A 23775-nucleotide genomic window follows, 5' to 3' on the forward strand; every position below is an offset into this window, starting at 1 on the left:
TCAGGGGAATAGATAGAGTAGACAGTCAGAGACTTTTTCCCCGGGTGAAACAAACCATTACAAGGGGACATAAATTTAAGGTGAAAGGTGGAAGATATAGGAGGGATATCAGAGGTAGGTTCTTTACCCAGAGAGTAGTGGGGGCATGGAATGCACTGCCTGTGGAAGTAGTTGAGTCGGAAACATTAGGGACATTCAAGCAGCTATTGGATAGGTACATGGATTACGGTAAAATGATATAGTGTAGATTTATTTGTTCTTAAGGGCAGCACGGTAGCATTGTGGATAGCACAATTGCTTCACAGCTCCAGGGTCCCAGGTTCGATTCCGGCTTGGATCACTGTCTGTGCAGAGTCTGCACATCCTCCCCGTGTCTGCGTGGGTTTTCTCCGGGTGCTCCGGTTTCCTCCCACAGTCCAAAGATGTGCAGGTTAGGTGGATTGGCCATGATAAATTGCCCTTAGTGTCCAAAATTGCCCTTGGTGTTGGGTGGAGGTGTTGAGTTTGGGTAGGGTGCACTTTCCAAGAGCCGGTGCAGACTCAAAGGGCCGAATGGCCTCCTTCTGCACTGTAAATTCAATGATAATCTATGATTAATCTAGGACAAAGGTTCGGCACAACATCGTGGGCCGAAGGGCCTGTTCTGTGCTGTATTTTCTATGTTCTATGAGTTAGAAGTTGCAGCCATGCTAAGATTATGGGGGAGAAATCAAACATCATGAGCCTACTTCTTGGGTGAAAAATTATGGTTGTCAACACCAATTTGAGGTGGTGATCTCTTGCGCCCAGACATGTACCAGCTGCCAAATTGGAAACGGAGCATTAGGTACCTTAAATTTACAAATCGTGATTTCTACTTGAAATGGATAAAAATTACACAGTTTGGGGGAAAGAGTATAGTGGGGGGAGGAAGGTAGGGGGTCTAGCTGTATAGCTCTTTCAAAGACCTGGCACAAACTAAGGGAGTGCTGTGATGTTGGTGGTGCTTCCTCACAGGTGAGATTTTAAATCCTGTCCGCCCTTTCAGGTTCTTGGTCACTATTTCAAAGAAGAGCAAAGACCTGCACTTCTAGGAAGTAGCAGAACAAGCATTGTGCAGAACATCAGACTCTGAATAAGAGGGCACAATGGCGATGCTTTTTATGGAGTTTAATTTTTCAGGAGGGAATGTTGAAAATATAGAAAGCAAAGTGTGACTACAAATGTGAACAAGAAAGACCGCGCCAAGAATTTGTGGGAAGGACAGCAAATAGGATAAAGGATTTGAAAACTAGCAAGAGAAGATTGAGGGGTAACCTGATAAGAGATTTGACAGTGTTCATAGAATGATAGTAATTTCCAGCACAAGAGGCCATTTGGCCCATCATATCTGTACCAGTAAAAAGAGAGTTGCCCAGCCTAATTGCAACTCTTGATCCATAGTCCTGTAGACTATGGCAACTCAAGTTCTTACTCAACTCATCTTTCTAAAATGTAATAAGGTTTTCTGCCCCCACACGCTTTCAGGCAGTGAGTTACAAAGCCCCAGTACTCTCTGGGTGAAAATATTACTCCTCAACTCGCCTCTACTCCTTCAGTGAATTATTTTAAATCTATGCCACCTGTTCCTTAATCCTCAGCAATAACATATATTTGTATAGCAACTTTGATGTAATGAAGTTCCTCAAGGTTCTTCACAGGAGCCATTATGAATCAAAATATGACACTGAGTCAGGTGGGAAATATTAGATCAGATGACCAAATCTTAGTCAACGAGGTTAGTTTTAACAAGTGTCTTAAAGGATTGTGAAGCAGTGGAGAGATTTAGGGAGGGTATTCCAAATGATAGAGCCTATGGAAGTGAAGGCATGACCATGGACCAATTAAAGTCAGGAATGTTCAAGAGGGGCAACATGGTGGCACAGTGGCTAGCACTGCTGCCTCACGGTGCCGAGGACCCGGGTTTCTAAGCCGGCCCCAGGTCACTGTCCGTGTGGAGTTTACACATTCTCCCCATGTCTGCATGGGTCTCACCCCCACAACCCAAAGATGTGCAGTAAGTGGATTGGCCAAACTAAATTGCCCCTTAATTGGGGGGAAAAAAATTGGGTACTCTTTTTTTTTTTTAACTTTTTAAATAGGAATGCTCAAGAGGCAGAACTGGTCACCCTCCCTGAACCCTGCCCCCAAAAGTGGGTGATTTTGACGTAAAGGTGAGTGGGGCTTCAATTTCAGATTTTAAGCTTTTCTAGCCCCCACTTGAGTCAAACCTGCCTGTTTTTGCTAGAGTTGGGAGGGGTGGGTTGGCCGTTAAAATACCTCCCAATGTGGTACGGACCATTTTAGCTTTTAAAAATAATTGAACTGTTAGAATTTTTATTACAAGGCAGATTCAAACAGATAAATAGTGACTTTCAGAAGGCAATTGGATTAATATTGGAAAGGAAAAGAATTCAGGAATATGTGGAAAGAGCAGCGAGGAAGGGGATTTAATTGGACAGCTCTTTCAAAGGCAGGTATCTTGGAGAGTTGAGGAGCTGAGGAAGATAGGGAAGGACAAGATCAAGGCGGGACATGAAATTTAGGATGAGAACTTTAAAGTCAAGAAATGCTTGACTGGAGCCAATGTAATTCAGCGAGCACCAGGGTGACAGGTACATGGGACTTGCTGCAAATTAGGACATTGGCAGCTGATAACTGGATGACTTCCATATGACGAAGAGTAGAATGTGGGAGATCAGCCAGGAGCATATTGGAATAGTTGATTCTAGAGGTAACAAAGGCATGGATGAGGGTTTCAGAAGCAAATGGGCTGAGGCGGGGATGAGGTTAAGCAAAGTCTGCTGGAAATATTAAAGAAGGAGACGTAGTAGCAGTGATCAACATTGAACCACTCTGGCATGTTGTTAAGGTTGCGCTAGAAGCAGGTCCTGCAGGCGCTGATGAAGGCATGTAATAATAATAATCTTTATTATTGTCACAAATAGGCCTACATTAACACTGCAATGAAGTTACTGTGAAAACCCCTAGTCTCCAAACTCCGGCGCCTGTTCGGGTACAAAGAGGGAGAATTCAGAATGTCCAATTCACCTAAGAGCTCATTGTTCGGGATTTGTGGGAGGAAACCGGAGCACCCGGAGGAAACCCACGCAGACACGGGGAGAATGCGCAGACTCCGCACAGACAGTGACCCAGGCTGGGGATGGAATCTGGGACTCTGGCGCCGTGACCAACAGTGCTAACCACTGTGTTACCGTGCCACCCTGTTAGAGAAGGTTGACAAGTTACTTTCTGTTTTGGCTTTGGGAATTTGGTATTCAGGACAGTGGACTGGGGACCCTCGTAACCTACTGTCAGACTGTGATTTGATACCATTGTTGATGAACAAGATGAATATGGAAAGCCTGATGGAGTAACAGGAGATGTTCCAGCTGCAGCACTGGCCATTAATAGAATTGATGGAGGTCTGGATGGAGTGGGAAAGGTGGAATCTAGAATCAAACCTGAAGATGCTTTGGGCCGATGGATTACCAGCATCTCTCCATCCGCTGGTCTGGATGTTAATAATTCAGAAGTATGCCAAGTTTTATAAGTTTCAGTGCCATGAGAGAGCTGGGGAGAAGGTGGCACTCTCGATGTTGTTGTGATATCCGTGGCAGTGTTTTTATCCATCTCTGGAGTTGTCACCAGAAATGTAAGATGGTCACTTTTGATGGTGATGGTTTCCTCAACTGATTCTGTTCCCATAGCTTTGACGTCTGAAGAAGATCGCAGGTAAGAGGACAGTACTCGTTGGCGTAGAGGTCGAGAAGTCCAAGGCCACACTGGAGGTAAATGAGATGTTTCAAATGACTGCTGCGCTGGAGGAGACAATGGAGTAGAAAGATCTAACAGCTGGTAAATCATCCCAGGTCCTGTAAGATAAGCAGTATTGGATTAAACAAGTGAGGCAATTGCTTTCGTCTTCAATGTATTGATCAGGGCATCTGGAAAACACGCAGTCCTTTCTCAAGTAGTATCATTGGACCTTTTACATACAACCAAACGATCAAACACAGCCCTTTTAGCAGAACGCGCAAACATGTAGAATCATAATATGAAAATGAAAATCGCTTATTGTCACAAGTAGGCTCCAATGAAGTTACTGTGAAAAGCCCCTAGTCGCCACATTCCGGCGCCTGTTCGGGGAGGCTGGTACGGGATATACAGGAATATATACAGGAAAGGAGGAGATCAGTCAGCACGTTGTGCTCATGCCAGCTTTTTGAAATAACCGCCCATTTAAATCCCTTCCTTACTGCTCATTCCTCATATCCTTGAAAATTTTTCTTTTAAATGTTAATCCAATTCCCTTCTGAAAGTCATTAATTTGCTTGAATCTGACTTGCAATAAAAATTCCAATTGTTCAATTATTTTTTTAAACTAGAAACAGACCACAAAACATTGGGAGGAATTTTAACCTCCCACCACCCCACCTGCCCACAGCTCAACCAAAAATAGGTGGGTTTGATTCGTGTGAGGGTTTCAAAAAGCTAAAAATCCAAAATAGGAGCCCAACCTGCCTCAAACCCACCCACCACCAGAGGCAGCACTTGGGGAGCTCAGCCAATCTGCTCACAGGTAGCGGGCTGGTTTAAAAAAAGTATTTTAATAATGCTTTATCCCTTTGTTTTAACACTGATCCTGTTGTTACAAATGCAATACTTTATGAGATGGTTATGTTTAAACTGTCTCCTTTAATTTACATTAAAACAGAATATCCTGGGATGGGGAATGGCAAAATCATACCAAACTTGCCTGGAGACAAGCCCATTTGATTTGGTTGGCATGGGGAAAGGGGCCCAGGGTGAAATCTATAGAAAATCAAGTACCAGTTTTCACACAATAGTACAAAAGGGAGAAAGCTAGTCTCTCTGGACAGTGATTCCCAGATTCAGAGACGCAGAGAGGGAGGAAAAAATAGGTAATGCTGTGTGTAGCAGGGGAAAAGACTGTTGAGAGTTAGCCACTGAGTAGGATGCCAAGGAAAACTGTTTTTCTGTTCAAAGAGACAAGACTCGTGGAGTGGATTTTGCAACTGAAAATAAGTTCAAGGATACTCAGAAGACTGAGGAAAGGAAATTTCAAAGGACTTTCGAAGACTTTCCCTGGTTAGGCAGTGAGAAGGGAGACTACTGGAAAGGGTACAAATCTGCTGAGATTACAGTGTAATATGCAGACAGGCTTAAAGTATTTTTGGTTGAGCTAATTAGTTAATAAGGCAGTACCTTGTGGTTTGGTATAATAGTTGTCTTTTAAGTAATGTTTAGTCAATGTTGATTTTGGTTGTTTGTTAAAGTACAAGTCTTAAATAATGAAAATTTGTGATTCTTTCCATTGAACACTGGGAATTTCATATTGCTTTGTTTAAAAGTTATGAGGCTCAGCAAGAATAGCAAAACTACTTTTAGCCACAGACAACCAGGTTTCCCAGGTCTTAAGAGGTGAACCTTCCCCAACCACCATGCCACCCCTCCTGATTTCTGCCCGTTCCCCCCAAATTCTGTGATCAGACACCATCAGACCATGATCTGCCCCTCCCATCATTTTCCCCTCCGCACCTTCCCCCCCCCCCCCCCCCCCCCGGCTCAGCCAGCAGTAGGATCCTCCTAACCACCATCTTCTACCCTTCCATGATTAAAGCTCCCAATGCAATCACATTCCCACAACAGCCCCTCAGGAACCCCACTTGAGTGCCAGCTGTGGCTCAATTGGTAACCTTTGAATCATAAGGCTCCGGGTTCAATTCCCACCCCAGAGCTTGAGCACAAATATCCAGGCTGACACTGGAGTGCACTACCGAGGGAGTGCTGCACTGTTGGAGGTCTGTATTTTGGATGAGATGTTATACCGAGGTCCCTGCCTGTTTAGATGTGTTATGGGCCAGGGTTCAGAGAACCCCAAAGTGTATCATGGAGTTCACCTGACCCACAACTTTTAATAGATTGTGGTATGGGGAGCACACGGCCCACTCTATAGGTTGTGGTACAGCAGAAATGTAAAAGTATTTTTTAAAGCAAAACAATGTTCATTCTATGAACTCAAGTTAACCTTTTTAAAACATACAGTGAACATCTTAGCAACCATCAATTCAAATGCAACCCCCAAAGAATACAACATTAAGTAATCCTTATTAACTTCCCTAACAACATGCAGAAGACAAAAGAAAAACCTTTTAACAGAAGCACATTAGGTTTACATTCACTACTGAGAACATTTATAATTCTGAATTCACCAAACGATCAAGAGATAGTCTTGTCATGGCAGAGAGATCAACAGTACACCTGCTCTGCCTGGCTTCAGCTCCAACACTGAAAACAAAACTAAAACACACCCTGCAGCAAACAGCCTAAAACAAAAGTAAAAAGCTGACAGACAGCCCAGCTCCACCCACACTCTGACATCACTGCAGTAATATGAGCAGCCAAATATTTCTTAAAGTGATATTCTCATGATAGGTGGATGTAAAAGATCCTATGCCATTATTTTGAAGAATATCAGGGAAGTTCTCCCTGGCGTCCTGAACTCAATTAACAATAAAATAAACAGATTATCTGATAGTTTGTGGTAGCTTGCTGTGCGCAAATTAACCGCTGAGTTCCCTACTATCAACAGTGATAGTGTAAAGAGCTTTATGATGTCCTGTGGTCATGAAACACACTATATAAATGCAAGTCCTTCTATGTTATTACTTGTTCTCATTCCTGCTGGGCAGGGGCTTTCTACTGACCACCAAACAGGTTGGCTGGGTAGGAATCATACAAATAAAAGTCTGAAACTCAACGTGCAGGGCGTTAAAAAACCTCAAACTTACAGACTTTGGACCTTGAAGCAACCATCCTGATTCCCCTCCCTGCCCCCGAGTCAGCCGGAAGGGAAGCATTTGTAAGGCATCGTCATTACCTCCCAAGGTCTGACTGGATGCACTGTAGCAACATGTCAATGCTGCTTCAACAGTGCCTTCGAAACCGCCCCCATCCCACCTCTGGGGCGAAATTCTCTGACCCCCCACCTCATTTTTCAACTGCAGCCTTCTGGACCCAAGACAGAGTTCAACTATTTCAGAACATACCTCTGTCCCCATTCGTTTTGAACTGCAGCTTTTTGTAACAATTCTGTTGAGACTATTTACACCTCCACCACTTACACCTCCTCTGGACCCATCTTTTATTATTTTACTTGTCCCATTACCCTCCCCTTTTGCCCAGCACCATCATGCGGTACGGTAGCAGTGGTTAGCAATTAGCTCCAGGGTCCCAGGTTCGATTCCCGGCTTGGATCACTGTCTGTGCGGAGTCTGCACGTTCTCCGTGTCTCTGTGGGTTTCCTCCGGGTGCTCCGGTTTCCTCCCACAGTCCAAAGATGTGCGGGTTAGGTGGATTGGCCACGCTAAATTGCCCCTTAGAGTCCAAAAAAAAAATGTTAGGTGGGGTTACTGGATTATGGAGATATGGTGGAGGTGTGAAAATGAAATGAAAATCGCTTATTGTGGGCTTAAGTATGGTGCTCTTTCCAAGGGCTGGTGCAGACTCGATGGGCCGAATGGCCTCCTTCTGCACTGTAAATTCTATGATTCTATGATCATATACTCGCAGATTTCTTTTGCTCTTTCCCACCTTCCCCACTTTCTCCGCCTCTGTAATTGCTTAAAACGTGAAATAACTTTGGCATTTTCTGTATTCTGACGGAAGCCCATTGATTTGAAACATTAACTCTGTTTTTCTATCCAGAGATTCCACCAGACCTGCTGAGTATTTCCACCGTTTTCTGTCTTATTTCCAATTAGCTACTTTCCATACAAACCTATGAATTAGGAGCATGTCTCTCGAGCCTTCTTCACCATTGAATAAGATCCTGGCTGATCCGCTTATAGCTTCCACCCCACATTCATGCCTACCACAGAATACGAACATACGTTTGTTCAGCTTGATGTTGCAATCAATGTTGTAACTGTTCTCTGCGAATATCTGGCTCGGTGTCAAGAGGATTGTGGGTTCAAGCCCCACTCCAGAGATTGGAGCATATAAACTCAGCGGACACTCCAGCACCATACTGAGGGAGTGCTGTGCTGTCACAGGTCCTGCCTTTTGGATGAAACATTGAGAAACCGCCACCCCTTCCCGGCCCCCCCCCCCCCCCCCCCACCTCGCACCCGCCTCCCACCCACTCATCTGCCCTCCCAGGTGGACATGGCACTATTTCAAAGGTGAATGGGAGTTTTAATCAACAATAATCCCTCAACCAACATCACCCAAAAAAGTGGTCATTGATTCTCCTATTGTTTTTTGGAATCTTGCTGTGTACAAATTAACTGCCAGGTTTCCTACAACAGTGGCGACACTGCAAAAGATACATCAATGGGTTGCAAAGGTCAGTAAGATGCCCTGAGGTCATGAATGACACCATATAAATGCCAGTGTTTCTGGCCGAAAGGCTCCTAAAGGCTTACCACCTCAGGTCTGGGTTATACCGCACCCGCTCACAAACACAGATGGCTTTACCTGTGTCACGTGTTGGTGTAAAATGATAAGAGAAGTTCATGATCTGAATCTGTACGATATTGAATGAGCAGTCATTCATGTAGTCTGGACCTAATAGCACAGCTGACCCTGCCCCCCAGCACTGATGAAGTGTCACAGTGAACAAAGTGATGTCTTTTTAATTGCAATATTAAAGCGACTTCCCATCAGCCTGTCCTAGTGGATGCAAAAAATCTCCAATGACATTGAACAAGTAACTCAAGTCCTCTCATTCCTGCTTCTTAATATTTCAAGCAATTTGAGATATTTCAGAGAAACCTATAGATAGTAAAGGCTAGTGCTTCCTTACCTGACTGCAGGAAAATTCACAGCTTACTGTTGAGAATTTCCTGCTCCAACTTGCATTTCTGCCGTACTTCACTTGGAAGTTACAGTGGCGAAGAGGGATCAGTTCCAAGGAAATTGCATGCCCTGCCTTTGCGGGCCATTCATTTTCACTTATCACGCACTGCAGACACCAGGATATTTCAGTGTGTTCAGTACTCAGCAGCACTCATTCACTGAGCTAAGCAATCATTCATTGATGAGGCAACAACACAAGAAAGGTTTGCCTTTATACAGTGCCTTTCACAACCACAGGGCCCAAAACATTTTCCAACCTCATCTGAAAGACAGCGATCGCGTAATCTCATGAATGGGGCCCTAGGGCATCAGTTTCAGACCTAAAAAGTGCCCACTCTACTTCAGATTACCCTGGAAGAGCAAGGTATCTCAAAATTTGAGCAACAGGTAAAGCTAGTTGTTCCATGCTGTTACAGTGCATTGCAACACAAGTAGTATTCGCCACGAAGAGGATGCTGCCATCAAGCTGTAAAGACGTTCCGCCTTTCACACAACCGTGGTGTATGAACTTCAGTGCCAGGATGATGCCAGGTATGTAGGCCGTACATTCCAAAGACTGCCGGATCATATCCACTGTTTGCAACGGACAAGGTATAGACCTTACTCAACCAGCCCGTGCTTGCAATGCCCAAAACACGGTGCCCAAGATTAGATGGGATTCCACAGTGTGCAAATAATTATGCTGACAATTAATTTATGATTGACAGTTGAGCTCACAGTGTGGTAGATATTTGCATGTACTGGAAGCCAAGTATATCAATACACAGGGCCCTGTTCTTTGCAGACAGAAAGATCGTGAACACACATTGTGCCTCTTTCAGCTAAACAAAATAAGTGACAGTCATTTACTGGTTCATTCCTCTGGGCAATGCCTTGACCAATCAGAGCCGGCTGTCTAGTTTAAGTTTTAAACAATGCTTGGTAGTTAACTGTCAGTCGCCAACAACTGGTGCATTCCCCATGGTGATGCCTTTGCCAATCAGAATCCATCTGCCAACCAATCAGCACTCTGTTCACATCCCGTATAAATTGGTTGTCTCCATTGGATTTGTATTCTTGCGAAATGTCCTGATGAGCGCAAGTAGAAAAGCTTTGACAAAAAATACACTTTTTACAACAATACTCAAGTTCTGCACTAACAAATGTAAATATATATATATAAAGGAATTGAGACATGAGAATCCTGGACTCCAAGCTCCTGCCATGATTATTATCTAACCTTCAGACCATGGTCTGGACATTTGAGGTGAACCTTTAGTGAGTTCCCAACTCTATTATTATTCTGAATAATATATTCCTACTTTCATTAAAAAGCTTTCACACCACAGTACAGCCCATATCTTTTGTTAAGTGTCTGAAGTGTGTTAGCAGTCATTTACACTGTTAATTAATTTATGGTACTCTCTTAATGGTTTATTTCCCATGTCACAGATTTGGATAATTAATGGTCGTTGCAAGCTTTGTTCCAAATTATCTTCAAATATTTATCCACATTTGGAAAAGTAAACACCCTCTTTCAAAAAGAGACAGTATCCCTATAAAGATAGTTATAAAGCAGGGGCTTAAAAAGGAATTCCTTTATATATCCTGTGTTTTAATTCAATTATGGTGATATTTGGCACACCACACAAGGGGCGCGATTCTCCACTCCCACGTCGGTTAGGAGAATCGCCTGGGCCGCCAAAATTTCCGGGGACGCCGGTCCGACGCCCTCCCGTGATTCTCCCAAGCAGCGGGAACGGCCCGGTCGAGTTTCGCGGGCCGCAGGCCGGCCTGTGGGGGGGTGAGGGGGGATCCTGCACCGGGCTTCACCTGGAATGTGGGGTGGCCCGCGATCGATGCCCACCAATCGTCGGGCCGTCCTCTCTGAAGGAGGACCTCCTTCTTTCCGTGGCCCCGCAAGATCTGTCCCCCATCTTCTTGCGGGGCGGACTTAGAGAGGACGGCAACCACGCATGCGCGGGTTGGCGCCGGCCAACCCGCGCATGCGCAGATGACATCCGTTATGCGGCACCGGCCGCGTCATCTATGCGGCGCCGCTTTTACGCGGGCGACAAGGCCTGGCGCGTGTAGATGACGCGGCCCCGATACTGGCCCATTGTCAGGGCCTGAATTGGTCGGGACCGGGGCCGTTCCGCGCCGTCGTGAATCTCGACGGCGTTCACGACGGCGCGGCCACTTCGGCGCGGGAGTGGAGAATCCCGCCCAAGGTGAATTGATAACTGGGGAATTCAAAATAGAATTAAAATGTTAGGATTTAGGGAATATTTAAGTACTACTGTATATGATGTTCGCAGTAAACACTAGTAAGATTGGTCAAGAAGCAGGACCTCTGAACACCCAACCTGCCACGTGTCCGTATTTAAAAATGTATTCATTCACAAGATCTGGGCGTCACTAGTTGCCCTTGAGAAGGTGGCAGTCTGCCACATTTTTGAACCGCTGCGGTCTATGTAGTGTACGTACACCCGGAAGCGACGGTGACATAGATCCAGGTCAGGATGGCGTGAGGCTTGGAGGGGAACCTGCAGGTGGTGTCCCCATACATCTGCAGCCCTTGTCCCTCCAGGTGTAAGAGGTTGCATGTTTGGAAGGTGCTGTTGAATGAGGCTTGGCATGCTGTTGCAGTGTATCTTGTATTGGTTCAGTGTGGCTACAGTGCCACTGGTGGTGGAGGAAGTGAATGTTTAAGGTGGTGGTTGGGTGTTGAACAAGCGGGCTGCTGTTAGGAAGGTAGTTCCAGTGACAGTAAAGGAACAGCGATATAGATCCAAGTCAGGATGGTGTGTGGCTGGAGGTGTTCCCATGCATCGGCAGTCCTTGTCCTTCTAGATGGTGTAGCCAGTTAAACTCGCTAACTCCCGATTCAGAATGGCTAACTCCCGATTTAAAATGGCGAACGGTAAAGGCTGATGGGAAAGTCAGCCAACAGGACACAAACAAGCAGCTGCAGGTTGTGTGTGTATTTACCTCTGGAAAGGCCAGACAAGATCGATACCGGCAACCATCAGCATAACAAAACACCAGCATTCTGCATATTAATGAGCAATCCCCGGGAACAATGAGCAACATTTAGATACATAAAGCCAACCCAGACACGTCGGCGCCAGCAGAAGCCTACACAAAGGGAGGTGAACGACCACCTCAAGACCGCCCATCGAGCAAGGAATCGCTCCCGCATTGGAGAAAATCGAACCAAGTGATTGGGACAAAGTCCAATTACTTGGAACCAGGTACAGGGTCCGCCCCGAAAGGCAGCAAGCCCCTGGGGACTATAAGAATAGAGTCCCAAGTTCAAATCGTTCTTCTTGACCAGGTCACTCAGCAATGCGAACCAACCCTTGACAGTGACCGGACCAGCCATCGCTGAAATAGAGTAAGTCTTACTTCAACGCTCGCTACGAGATAGGCGCTCCTAGCTACCAATCTGTACCAACTTCGAAACCCACAGGCTCAGAACCCGAACGAAAGGCCATTCGTTTCCCTGACCTGGTGGGCCAGTTCCAAGTTAAGTATTGGCCTGTTAGTCGTAGAAGTAGCTTAGACGTAGAATTTATGCATGAGTAGTGATTGCTGTGTACAATAAATGTGCTTTGATTTAAATCTTACTAAGCGGTGAATTGGATTATTGATCATTACTCGGACTTGAACCACGTGGCGGTATCAGAAAGATACCTGGCGACTCAGGAGCAAAGGTGATAAAACAGAGCAATTAAACTACGGCAAAAGTTAGTAACAATGGTAAGGGTCGTGGTTTTGGAAGGTGCACATATGCACGTACTCACAGTTATAAAATCTATTTGCATGCCTCCATCTATCAGGGATTTCACTGCTGATTCACCTCAAGGCCTCCAGCTTGCTTTGTAACCAATGATTTAGGGGCTTCTGTTTCGACTTGATGCCCCGTCAAAGCTGGCGCAATGTTCGAATGTAATTTTATTGGGCAGCAAATCCAGATGAAAGAAGGGTTTCAATTCAATAAATATAGTCAATCTTTTTATTTCTAAAATAAACCAGCAGGACTGATTGTTGACACCGAATGATTGATCTGGAAAATGTTGGTGCTTTGTGCAGATGAAATATGAATGTTTCGCAAATACAGTTTAACGGAGAAGCTGCTCAGCAAACTGAAGTTAATTTTGAATATACTGCAACAACAACAATTTGCATTTCGGTAACATCTCTAACATAGTAAAAATGTCCCAAGATGCTTCACAAAGAGCATAAGTAGAACAAAATACAGCTCATGAACCACTCAAGAATCTCCACACAATCAAGGATAAAGCAACCCGTTTGATCAGCACCCATCCACCACCTTAAACATTCACTCCCTCCACCACCAGCGGCACAGTCGCCGCACTGAACCAAATACAAGATACACTGCAACAGCATGCCAAGCTTCACTCAACATCACCTTCCAAACATGCAACCTCTTACACCTGGAGGGGCAAGGGCAGCAGATGCATGGGAACTGCACCACCTGCAAGTTCCCCTCCACACACCATTCTGACTTGGAACTATGTCACCGTTCCTTCGGGTGTGCCTACATCACATGGACGGCAGCGGTTCAAGAAGGCAAGTCACAACCTTCTTCTCAAGGGCAATTAGGGGTGGGCAATAAATGCTGGTCTTGTCAGCAACGCCAACATGCAAACAAATTTTTAAAAATAGAACAACTCGAATACCGCCATTACCTTTCAATCGGGAGGTGGATACGTACTTAAAAAGGGAAAAAATATGACTTCCGGTTGTGGCGATGCACTGCTAAGCCGCACGTTTCGGCAGCTCCCGTTCTAACGGACTTTTGGGCTCTTTTCGGGAGCCCCAACGGAAATTTTTTCAGACCAAACCCAGTGTGGGGTGACGAAGGAAGGTGCCCCCCCCCCCGGGGGGTGTATGGAAAAGACCAGTGGCAGTGGCCAGATTGCGAAGGATCCTTTGGAGCAGTGGCAGAGAAGAGAAGGAAGAAGCAAGATGGCGGCGGATGGAGCCTAGACGACATGGGGCCCGGACCAGCAGGAATTCCTCCGACGGTGTGTGGAGGAACTAAAGAAGGAGGTGCTGGCGCCGATGTTATTGGCAATCGATGGGCTGAAGGAAACACAAAAGGCCCAGGCGATAGAGCTCCGTGGAGTGAAGGCAAAGACAGCCGAAAACGAGGTTGGGATACAGGGCCTTGTGGTAAAAACGGAGACTCATGAGGCGCTACGTAAGAGATGTATCGAAAGGCTGGAAGCCCTGAAAAACAGCTCGAGGAGGAAGAACCTCTGGATTCTAGGTCTCCCCGAAGGAACGGAGGGAGCTGACGTTGGGGCTTATGTGAGCACGATGCTCCATACGCTAATGGGAGCTGAGGCCCCCTCGGGTCCCCTGCAGGTGGAAGGGGCTCACCGGGTCCTTGTGAGAAGACCAAAGGCGGGAGAACTACCAAGGGCGATAGTGGTGAGATTTCATAGCTTCACGGACAGAGAGGCTGTTTTGAGCTGGGCCAAGAAGGTACGGAGTAGCAGGTGGGAGAATGCGGTGATACGAGTGTATCAGGACTGGAGCGTGGAGGTGGCGAGAAGGAGGGCGAGCTTCAATCGGGCCAAGACGGTGCTTCACAGGAAGAAAATAAAATTAGGGATGCTGCAGCCGGCGCGATTGTGGGTCACGCATCAGGGCAAGCACTACTACTTTGAAACGGCGGATGAGGCATGGACCTTCATCCAAGAAGAGAAACTGGACTAGAACTGAGAGTCTGATGTTGGGGGGGAAACAACGAGGTTGTTGTACAGAAGTGTAAATTGGGGAATGGGAGGTTTATAGTACTGAAACGATAGGCGGGGAATTTGTCCCCTCTAGATGGGGGGACACGGAGAAATGTGGGCGCCGGTGGAAAAAGGGATTGAGAGGGGGGATGGGGAATGAGGGAGCTGCGCCATAGGGGGTGGGGCCGATAGGAAAGCGCGTTTTTTTTTCCCGCGCTTTGGAGATGATGGCGGGAAGAAAGGCACAGGAAGGAAGAGAGTTCCACACACAGGGGGGTCAAAGAGAGAACGGAGGAAGCCGTGGTCAGTTAGATTTAGCTGACTTTCGGAAGCATCATGGGGGGAGTAACCATTCTAGCGGGGGTGGGAGGGACTAACTGGGTTGCTGCTGCTGAGAGCAAGGGAGAACTGGCAAAAGAAGAGGTGGTCGGGACGGGAAGGCGCCGCCTGGGGGATGGGCGGGTGCGCGGGACCCGGACGGGGGGCTGGCCCAGAATAGGGCATGGCTAGTCGGGGGGGGATGTCCCCCCAATCCGGCTGATCACGTGGAATGTGAGAGGCCTGAATGGGCCGATTAAGAGGGCGCGGGTGTTCGCGCACTTAAAAAGACTGAAGGCGGATGTAGTCATGTTTCAGGAGACGCATCTGAAGGTGGCGGATCAGGTTAAGTTAAGGAAAGGATGGGTGGGACAGGTGTTCCATTCCGGGTTGGACGCGAGAAATAGGGGTGGTGGCGATATTGGTGGGGAAACGGGTGTCGTTCGAAGCTAGGAATATAGTGGTGGATGACGGGGATAGTGGTGAGTGGTAGATTACAGGGAAAGGAGGTTGTGCTGGTAAATGTATATGCCCCGAACTGGGATGACGCGGGATTTATGAAGCGGATGCTGGGACGTATCCCGGACCTGGAGGTGGGAAGCCTGGTAATGGGGGCGGGGGGGGGGGGAACTTCAATACTGTGCTGGATCCAGGGCTAGACCGGTCTAGATCCAGGACCGGAAGAAGGCCGGCAGCGGCCAAGGTGCTTAGGGGGTTCACGGAGCAAATGGGGGGAGTGGATCCGTGGAGATTTGCTAGGCCGTTGGCCAAAGAGTTCTCCTTTTTCTCCCATGTCCACAAGGTATACTCCCGGATAGATTTCTTTGTTTTGAGTAGGGCACTGATCTCGAAGGTGGCAGGAACGGAGTACTCGGCCATAGCCGTTTCAGACCATGCCCCGCACTGGGTGGATCTGGAATTAGGAGAGGAGAGGGAGCAGCGCCCACTCTGGTGACTGGATGTGGTCTATTGGCGGATGAGGGGGTCTGTGGAAGGATGCGGGGATGTATTGAGAGGTACCTGGAGGCCAATGACGATGGTGAGGTCCAGGTAGGGGTAGTATGGGAAGCGCTGAAGGCGGTGGTTAGGGGAGAGTTGATCTCCATTAGAGCTCACAAGGAGAAACAAGAGGGCAAAGAAAGGGAGAGATTAGTGGCGGAGATTTTGAGGGTGGATATAAGATATGCGGAGGCCCCGGACGAAGGACTATATAGAGAGAGGTGAAGACTTCAGACGGAGTTTGACCTGCTGACCACAGGAAAGGCAGAGGCACAGTGGAGGAAGGCACAGGGGATGAGATATGAGTATGGGGAAAAGGCGAGCCGGCTGCTGGCACACCAACTTCGCAAGAGGATAGTGGCGAGGGAGATTGGGGGAGTTAGGGATGAAACGGGAACTACGGAGCGGAGAGCAGGGGAGGTAAATGAGGTGTTTAAGACCTTTTATGAGAGGCTAGATAAGTCCCAACCCCCGGAGGGAAAAGAGGGAATGCAACAGTTTCTGGACCAACTAAAGTTCCCGAGGGTGGAGGAGCAGGAGGTGGCAGGTCTGGGGGCGCCAATTGAGGTGGATGAGGTGACTAAATGACTGGGGAATATGCAAGCAGGGAAGGCCCCGGGACCAGACGGGTTCCCGGTGGAATTCTACAGGAAATATGTGGACTTGTTGGCCCCGCTGCTGGCGAGAACCTTTAACGAGGCCAGAGAAGGGGGGATTCTACCCCCGACAATGTCGGAGGCGACGATATCACTAATCCTGAAGCGGGATAAAGATCCGCTGCAATGCCGGTCATATAGGCCTATCTCACTCCTAAATGTAGACGCCAAGCTGCTGGCAAAAGTGCTGGCGACGAGGATAGAGGATTGTATCCCAGGGGTGGTGCATGAAGACCAGACAGGGTTTGTGAAGGGGAGACAACTGAATGTCAACGTTCGACGGCTGCTGGGGGTGATAATGATGCCCCCAGCAGAGGGGGAGGCAGATATAGTGGTGGCGATGGATGCGGAGAAGGCATTTGGTAGGGTAGAGTGGGAGTATTTACGGGAGGTGTTGAGGACGTTTGGGTTCGGGGAGGGGTTTATCAGTTGGGTCAGACTCCTATATGGGGCCCCAGTGGCAAGTGTAGTCACAAACCGGCAAAGATCGAGTATTTTCGGCTACACAGGGGACAAAGGCAGGGGTATCCCCTGTCCCCATTACTGTTCGCGTTGGCAATTGAACCACTGGCCATAGCGTTGAGAGACTCTAAGAAATGGAGGGGGGTGGTTAGAGGGGGAGAGGAACACCGAGTGTCACTCTACGCAGATGACCTACTGCTATATGTTGCGGACCCTGTAGAGGGGATGACAGAGGTTATGCAGATATTGAGGAATTTTGGAGATTTTTCGGGATACAGGCTAAATATGGGGAAGAGTGAGCTTTTCGTAATACACCCCGGGGACCAGGGAAGAGGAATAGTCGTCATGCCATTAAGGAGAGTGGAAAGGAGCTTCCGATATTTGGGGATTCAGGTAGCTAGGAGCTGGGGAACTCTACACAAACTTAATCTGACGCGGCTGGTGGAGCAGATGGAGGAGGATTTCAAGAGGTGGGATATGCTGCCGCTCTCATTGGTGGGCAGAGTGCAGGCGGTAAAAATGATGGTTCTCCCGAGGTTTCTTTTCGTGTTTCAATGTCTCCCCATTCTGATCACGAAGGCCTTTTTCAAGAAAATAGACAGGTGCATCATGAGTTTTGTGTGGGCAGGGAAGACCCCGAGGGTAAGGAGGGGGTTCCTGCAGCGCAGCAGGGACAGAGGGGGACTGGCGTTGCCGAACCTGGATGACTATTACTGGGCCGCCAATGTGGCGATGGTTTGTAAGTGGATGAGGGAGGGAGAGGGGACGGCGTGGAAGAGACTGGAGATGGCGTCCTGTAAAGGAACGAGCCCTACGGCGCTGGTGACGGTACCGCTGCCGCTCTCCCCGAAAAGGTATACCACAAACCCAGTGGTGGTGGCAACCTTAAGGATCTGGGGGCAGTGGAGGCGACACAGGGGGGTGACGGGTTGCTCGGTGTGGTCCCCGATCAGGAACAACCATAGGTTTGTCCCAGGAAAGATGGACGGAGGGTTCCAGAGCTGGCAACGAGCAGGAATTAGGAAACTGAGAGATTTGTTTATAGACGGGACGTTTGCGAGCCTGGGAGCGCTGGAGGAAAAGTATGAGTTGCCCCCGGGGAACAATTTCAGATATATGCAAGTGAGGGCGTTTACGAGGCAACAGGTGAGGGAATTTCTGCTGCTCCCGACACAGGGGATCCAAGATAGAGTGATTTCCGGGGTATGGGTTGGGGAGGGCCAAGTGTTCAAAATATATCAGGAGATGAGAGACGAGGGGGAGGCGATGATAGAGGAGCTGAGAGGATCGGCTCAGGGGTTCTCCGGACGGTGGCAACCGTTCCTTGACTATCTCGCGGAACGTTAAGGGAAAATAGATCGTCAGCAGCAGCAGCCCAGGCGGGGAGGAGGGGGGGGGGGGGGGGGGGGGGGAGGGGAAATATTCAGGTTCATCGGGAGTGGAACTAATTGGAACAATGGGCCAAATGGTCTCCTTCTGTGCTGTACAATTCTATGATCTGACTAGCCACAAGCAAAGAATGGAGATGATCTGCTGATCTTGGATTAAAGGAGATAAATCTGTTTATAAAATGCAATGGTTGAAGCAAAGGACATCCCCACAATAAACACATGTTGAAATGAAGGACAATAAGGATAAAGTGTTGTGCAATGTAAATAACATGTGGCACGGCACCAGATGGCACACGTGCCAATGATGGAGATTTGAGTTGATGGCAGCTCGGTTGGTGCCTCTTGGATTTTTGGCAGGGAACTGACTGCTGGCTGAATGAGAACAGAAGGATCGGATTTGAAAGTACACAGCTTTTAGACAAGAGATCCAGGAGAATTTCTCAACATACCACAATATCGAGGGTATGTGGCTACAGTGTGGGACCCGACATCTCTGGGTGCCAGCAGCATTTTTTTAAATAAACTTTGCTTCGATATAGGTGACAGCCTCCAAGTCAGAATGTGGTGGGTTCCAGTCTTGATCACATAATCTAGGCTGGCAATCCCAGTGAGGGACTGAGGAAGTAATGTACTGACAGAGGCGCTGTCTTTCACATCAGATGTTAAACTAAATGTGCCTTAGGTGGATGCACTAGATTCTGAGGCACTACTGCGAAGAACAGGGCGAGTTCTTCCTATTGTCCCAGCCTATACTTATCCACAACCAACGTCATTAAAAATATCTGGGCATCATCACTTCGTAGCCTGTGGGAGCTTGATGTGCACAAATTAGCTACTGTATTTCCAATATTACAGCAGTAACTACATTTCAGCAAAGTACTGTAAAAAGGTTTGGGATGCCATGAGGTCGTGATAGGTGCTATACAAACGCAAGTCTTTTGTTCTTTCAACTCAATTAATCTTGCAATCATTCTTAGTGAGAGGACATAGTGCATAAAGTATTTATGACAATGATAATGACATTGGAGTGAATGCATTTATCCTCGATAAATGGTGGATATTGAAATTGTAAAGCGAAGCAACCATCATATTTAACAAAAGTAGAAACTCTCACTTTGCAACCACCTCCGCTAATTGTTAGCAATTGCACCCACAGGCTTGTCACTTTAACAAAGTGCAAACAGCAGATTGGAACTGCTCAAAGACAAATAAAAGGCTTGCATTTTATAGCATCTTTCACGTTGTCTCAAAGCACGTTGCAGTCAATGAAGTACTTTTTCTTAAGTGTAGTCACTATTGTAATGTAGGAAATATGGCAGCCCATTTGCCCAGAGGAAACTCTCACAAACAGCAATGTGACAATGATCAGATCATCTGTTTTTTGGGATGCTAGTTGGCCAGGACACCATGGAGAACTCCCCTGCTTGCCCTGAAAATAGCATCACATGATCATTTACGTCCACTCGAGAGGTCAGTAGGATCTCTGAAAGACAACACGTCCAACAATGCAGCACTCCCTCAGTACTCCACTACGAGTAACACCCTACATTTTCGCGCTCAAGTCTACAGAGGGGGATTCCAACCCACAACCTTCTGATGCAGAGGCAGGAGGGCCAAGCACTGAGCTCCAGCTGTCTTTACTTGAAATCAGCAAGAGTGTTAAATGTGTAAGTGCAGGGTAAGAACCTACTGAGTCATCCAAAATAGCCAGTTTAATACGTTATCCAGGAGTGGTGGGCACATGTCAATGTGGGATTGGAACATGCATTTATATAGTGCCTTTCATGTCCTCAGCTGGTCCCAAAAAACGTCACTGCCATTAGTTTTCCTGTGTGGTCTTAGTTGTAATGCAGCAAATGTACCACCTGACACAAAGAAAAGGAACCAAAGAGGAAAAGCAGTCCCTAATAACGCAAACAAACAGCAAATTCACAGGTAATTCATTCTACATCACATCTCTACTAATTCACAGAGCAAGCAAGGTTATGTGAAACTCCAGTTCTGTCCAATAAGTTTTCAATGTAGCTTATGTCAAAGCCATTATCGGATAATAAAACATCAGCAGAAAGGTGAAAGTAACTCACTCCATCCAGTGATTGTTATTACACTACTGGCCTCTGTGTTATGACATATCATTGTACACAACCGTCACTATCAATATCCTTCTTGCATCTATCATAAATGTTGTTGGGAGACAAATCGGCCATGATCTAACTGAATATTGTGGTGAGCCATGTATGGCTATTGTATATACTTACTGTTGTTCTATTATTACTATTGTCATCAACATCCACTATTGTATATACTTACTGTTGTTGCTGTTACTGTTGAATTGCTGTGTTGACGCTGCTGTTGGCTCCACCTGTGGCTCCGCCCCTCTGAGGAGGTATATAACCGGCCGATCTGAGACAGGCTCTCACTGTTCTTTGGTACAAACTGTCTCGACTGAATTGATGGTCATCAATTTAATCACCTAGTTTTTTTTTCACAATGGATGCCGCTCTGAAACCTGATCGTCTTGAACTCGACCCGCAGGCAGCTGAAGCTATGGCTATCTTCGAGCATTAGCTCAGTTGCTTTGAGGCCTACCTCGACTCCTCAGCCGCCGTGGTCTCCCCAGTACTCAAACAGCGTCTCATCAACGCCCGGGTGAGCCACAGGATTTTTCGGCTAATCAGGGGTGCGGCCTCATACACGGAGGCAGTGGAGCTGCTCAAAGGACTGTTTATGAGGCCAGTGAAGGAGGTACTCACTCGACACCACCTGACCACGCGGCGTCAGTGCCAGGGTGAGTCGCTGGCTGAATATCTGCATGAACTGAGGGTACTCGTCCGGAGTTGTAACTGCTAGTCGGTCACGGCAGTACAGCACGCAGAGCTGATGATCCGTGACACATATGTGGCAGGAGTCAGGTCCAGCTACATCTGGCAACGACTTTCAATGACACCTCCGAAGCCTGACCTTAAAGTTCGGGGGACCCCTGCCCCCTCCCATCGTCTACAGCCTCACTACCCTGAAGGTCGTCCCTCCCTTGCTCTTCGCGAACCTCACCCCAGACTGTAAGCCCGTCGCCACCCGGAGCAGATGGTACAATGCTCAAGACAAGGCCTTCATCAGGCCAGAGGTCCAGCGGCTCCTGAAGGAAGGGATCATTGAGGCCAGTAACAGCCCCTGGAGAGCACAAGTGGTGGTCGTCAGGACCGGGGAGAAGAACCGGATGGTAGTCGACTACAGTCAGACGATCAACCGGTACACGCAGCTCGATGCGTACCCTCTCCCCCGCATATCTGACCAAGTCAATCAGATTGCGCACTATCGAGTCTTTTCCACGGTAGACTTAAAGTCTGCGTACCACCAGCTCCCTATCCGCCTGGAGGACAGCCAATACACTGCCTTTGAGGCAGACGTCCGCCTCTTCCATTTCCTCAGGGTTCCATTCAGCGTCACCAATGGGGTTTCGGTCTTCCAACGAACGATGGACGGAATGGTCGACCAGTACGGGCTGCGGGCCACATTCCCGTACTTGGATAATGTCACCATCTGCGGCCATGACTGCAGGTCCACAACGCCAATCTTAGAAAATTCCTCCGCACCGCCCAACTCCTTAACTTGACGTACAATAAGGAGAAATGAGTTTTCTGCACAACCCGGCTAGCCATCCTGAGCTATGTTGTGGAAAACGGAGTCCTAGGGTACCTGACCCCGACCGCATGCGCCCCCTCCTGCAGCTCCCCCTTCCCCACTGCCCCAAGGCCCTGAAGAGATGCATGGGGTTCTTTTCTTACTATGCCCAGTGGGTCCCCAATTACGCAGACAAGGCCCGCCCACTTATTAAGTCCACTACTTTTCCCCTGATGGCTGAGGCCCGACTGGCCTTCAACCGTATCAGAACCGACATTGCCAAGGCCATGATGCACGTTGTGGACGAATGCATCTCGTTCAAATGGAGAGCGATGCGTCAAACTTTGCCTTGGCAGCCACTCTTAACCAGGCAGGGAGGCCTGTCGCCTTTGTTTCCCGTACCCTCCATGCCTCTGAGATTCGACACTCCTCTGTCAAAAAGGAGGTGCAAGCCATTGTGGAAGCTGTGCGACACTGGAGGCATTACGTGGCCGGCAGGAGATTCACTCTCCTCACAGACCAACTGTTGGTTGCCTTCATGTTTAACAACACATAGCGGGGCAAAATTAAGAACGACAAGATTTTGCGGTGGAGGATTGAGCTCTCCACCTATAACTACAAAATCTTGTATCATCCTGGGAAGCTCAATGAGCCCCCAGATGCCCTGTCCCGCGGTATCTGCGCCAATGCGCAAGTGGACCGGTTACGGGCTATCCACAATGACCTCTGTCATCTGGGGGTCACCCGGCTTCTCCATTTCGTCAAGGCCCGTAACCTGCCCTACTCCACTGAGATCAGGGCCATGACCAGGGACTGCCAAGTCTGCGCAGAGTGCAAACCGCACTTCTATCGGCCAGACAAGGCCCACCTGGTGAAGGCCTCCCTCCCCTTCGAACGCCTCAGTATGGATTTCAAAGGGCCCCTCCCCTCCACTGACCGTAACGTGTACTTTCTCAACGTTGTTGATGAGTATTCACGTTTTCCCTTTGCCATCCCATACCCCTACATGACCTCTGCCACTGTCATCAAGGCCCTGTGCAGCATCTTCACCCTGTTCTGTTTCCCTACCTACATACATCGTGATCGGGGCGCCTCTTTTATGAGTGATGAGCTGCATCAGTACCTGCTCAGTAAGGTCATCGCCTCAAGCAGCTACAACCCCCGGGGAAACGGGCAGGTGGAGAGGGAGAATGCTACGTTCTGGAAGGCCGTCCTTCTGGCCCTAGGATCTAGAAGTCTCCCTGTCTCCCGCTGGCAGGAGGTCCTCCCCGATGCGCGCCACTCCACCCGGTCACTCTTATGTACTGCAACTAATGAGACCCCTCACGACCGGTTATTTGTCTTTCCCAGGATGTCGATCTCCGGGGTCTCGCTTCCATCCTGGCTAACAACACCTGGGCCTGTCCTCCTCCGGAAACACGTGAGGAGCCACAAGGCCGACCCGCTGGCCGAGAGGGTGGCACACCGCGACGGACGGCAGGACACAGTCTCCATCCGGGACCTGGCTCCTGCGGGTACCCCCGCGCCCACCATCACCACGCCCCTTCCGTCTACCGCCCCATCTACACCAACATCCCTCCCTGGGTCCATTAGCTCCGCCCCTGCACCGTTGCCCTGTCCGGGACCCTGTTGTGAGGACAACATGCTCCCGGAGCCAAATGTCTCGACAGCTGTGCC

General features: G+C 48.2%; 1 protein-coding gene across 1 annotated transcript in view; it reads right to left on the reverse strand.

Annotated features, from left to right (window-relative positions):
- Window positions 1-23775, reverse strand: part of kiaa1549la (KIAA1549-like a) — a 431663-nt gene that overhangs the window by 297661 nt on the left and 110227 nt on the right. Inside the window, exon 2 of the mRNA XM_072466225.1 lies at window positions 3483-3893. Coding sequence (XP_072322326.1) covers window positions 3483-3893 — 411 coding nt within the window. The remainder of the gene's footprint in view (window positions 1-3482; window positions 3894-23775) is intronic.

This window comes from Scyliorhinus torazame, chromosome 10 (assembly GCF_047496885.1).
Source record: "Scyliorhinus torazame isolate Kashiwa2021f chromosome 10, sScyTor2.1, whole genome shotgun sequence".
In the NCBI taxonomy this organism is placed as follows: Eukaryota; Metazoa; Chordata; class Chondrichthyes; order Carcharhiniformes; family Scyliorhinidae; genus Scyliorhinus; species Scyliorhinus torazame.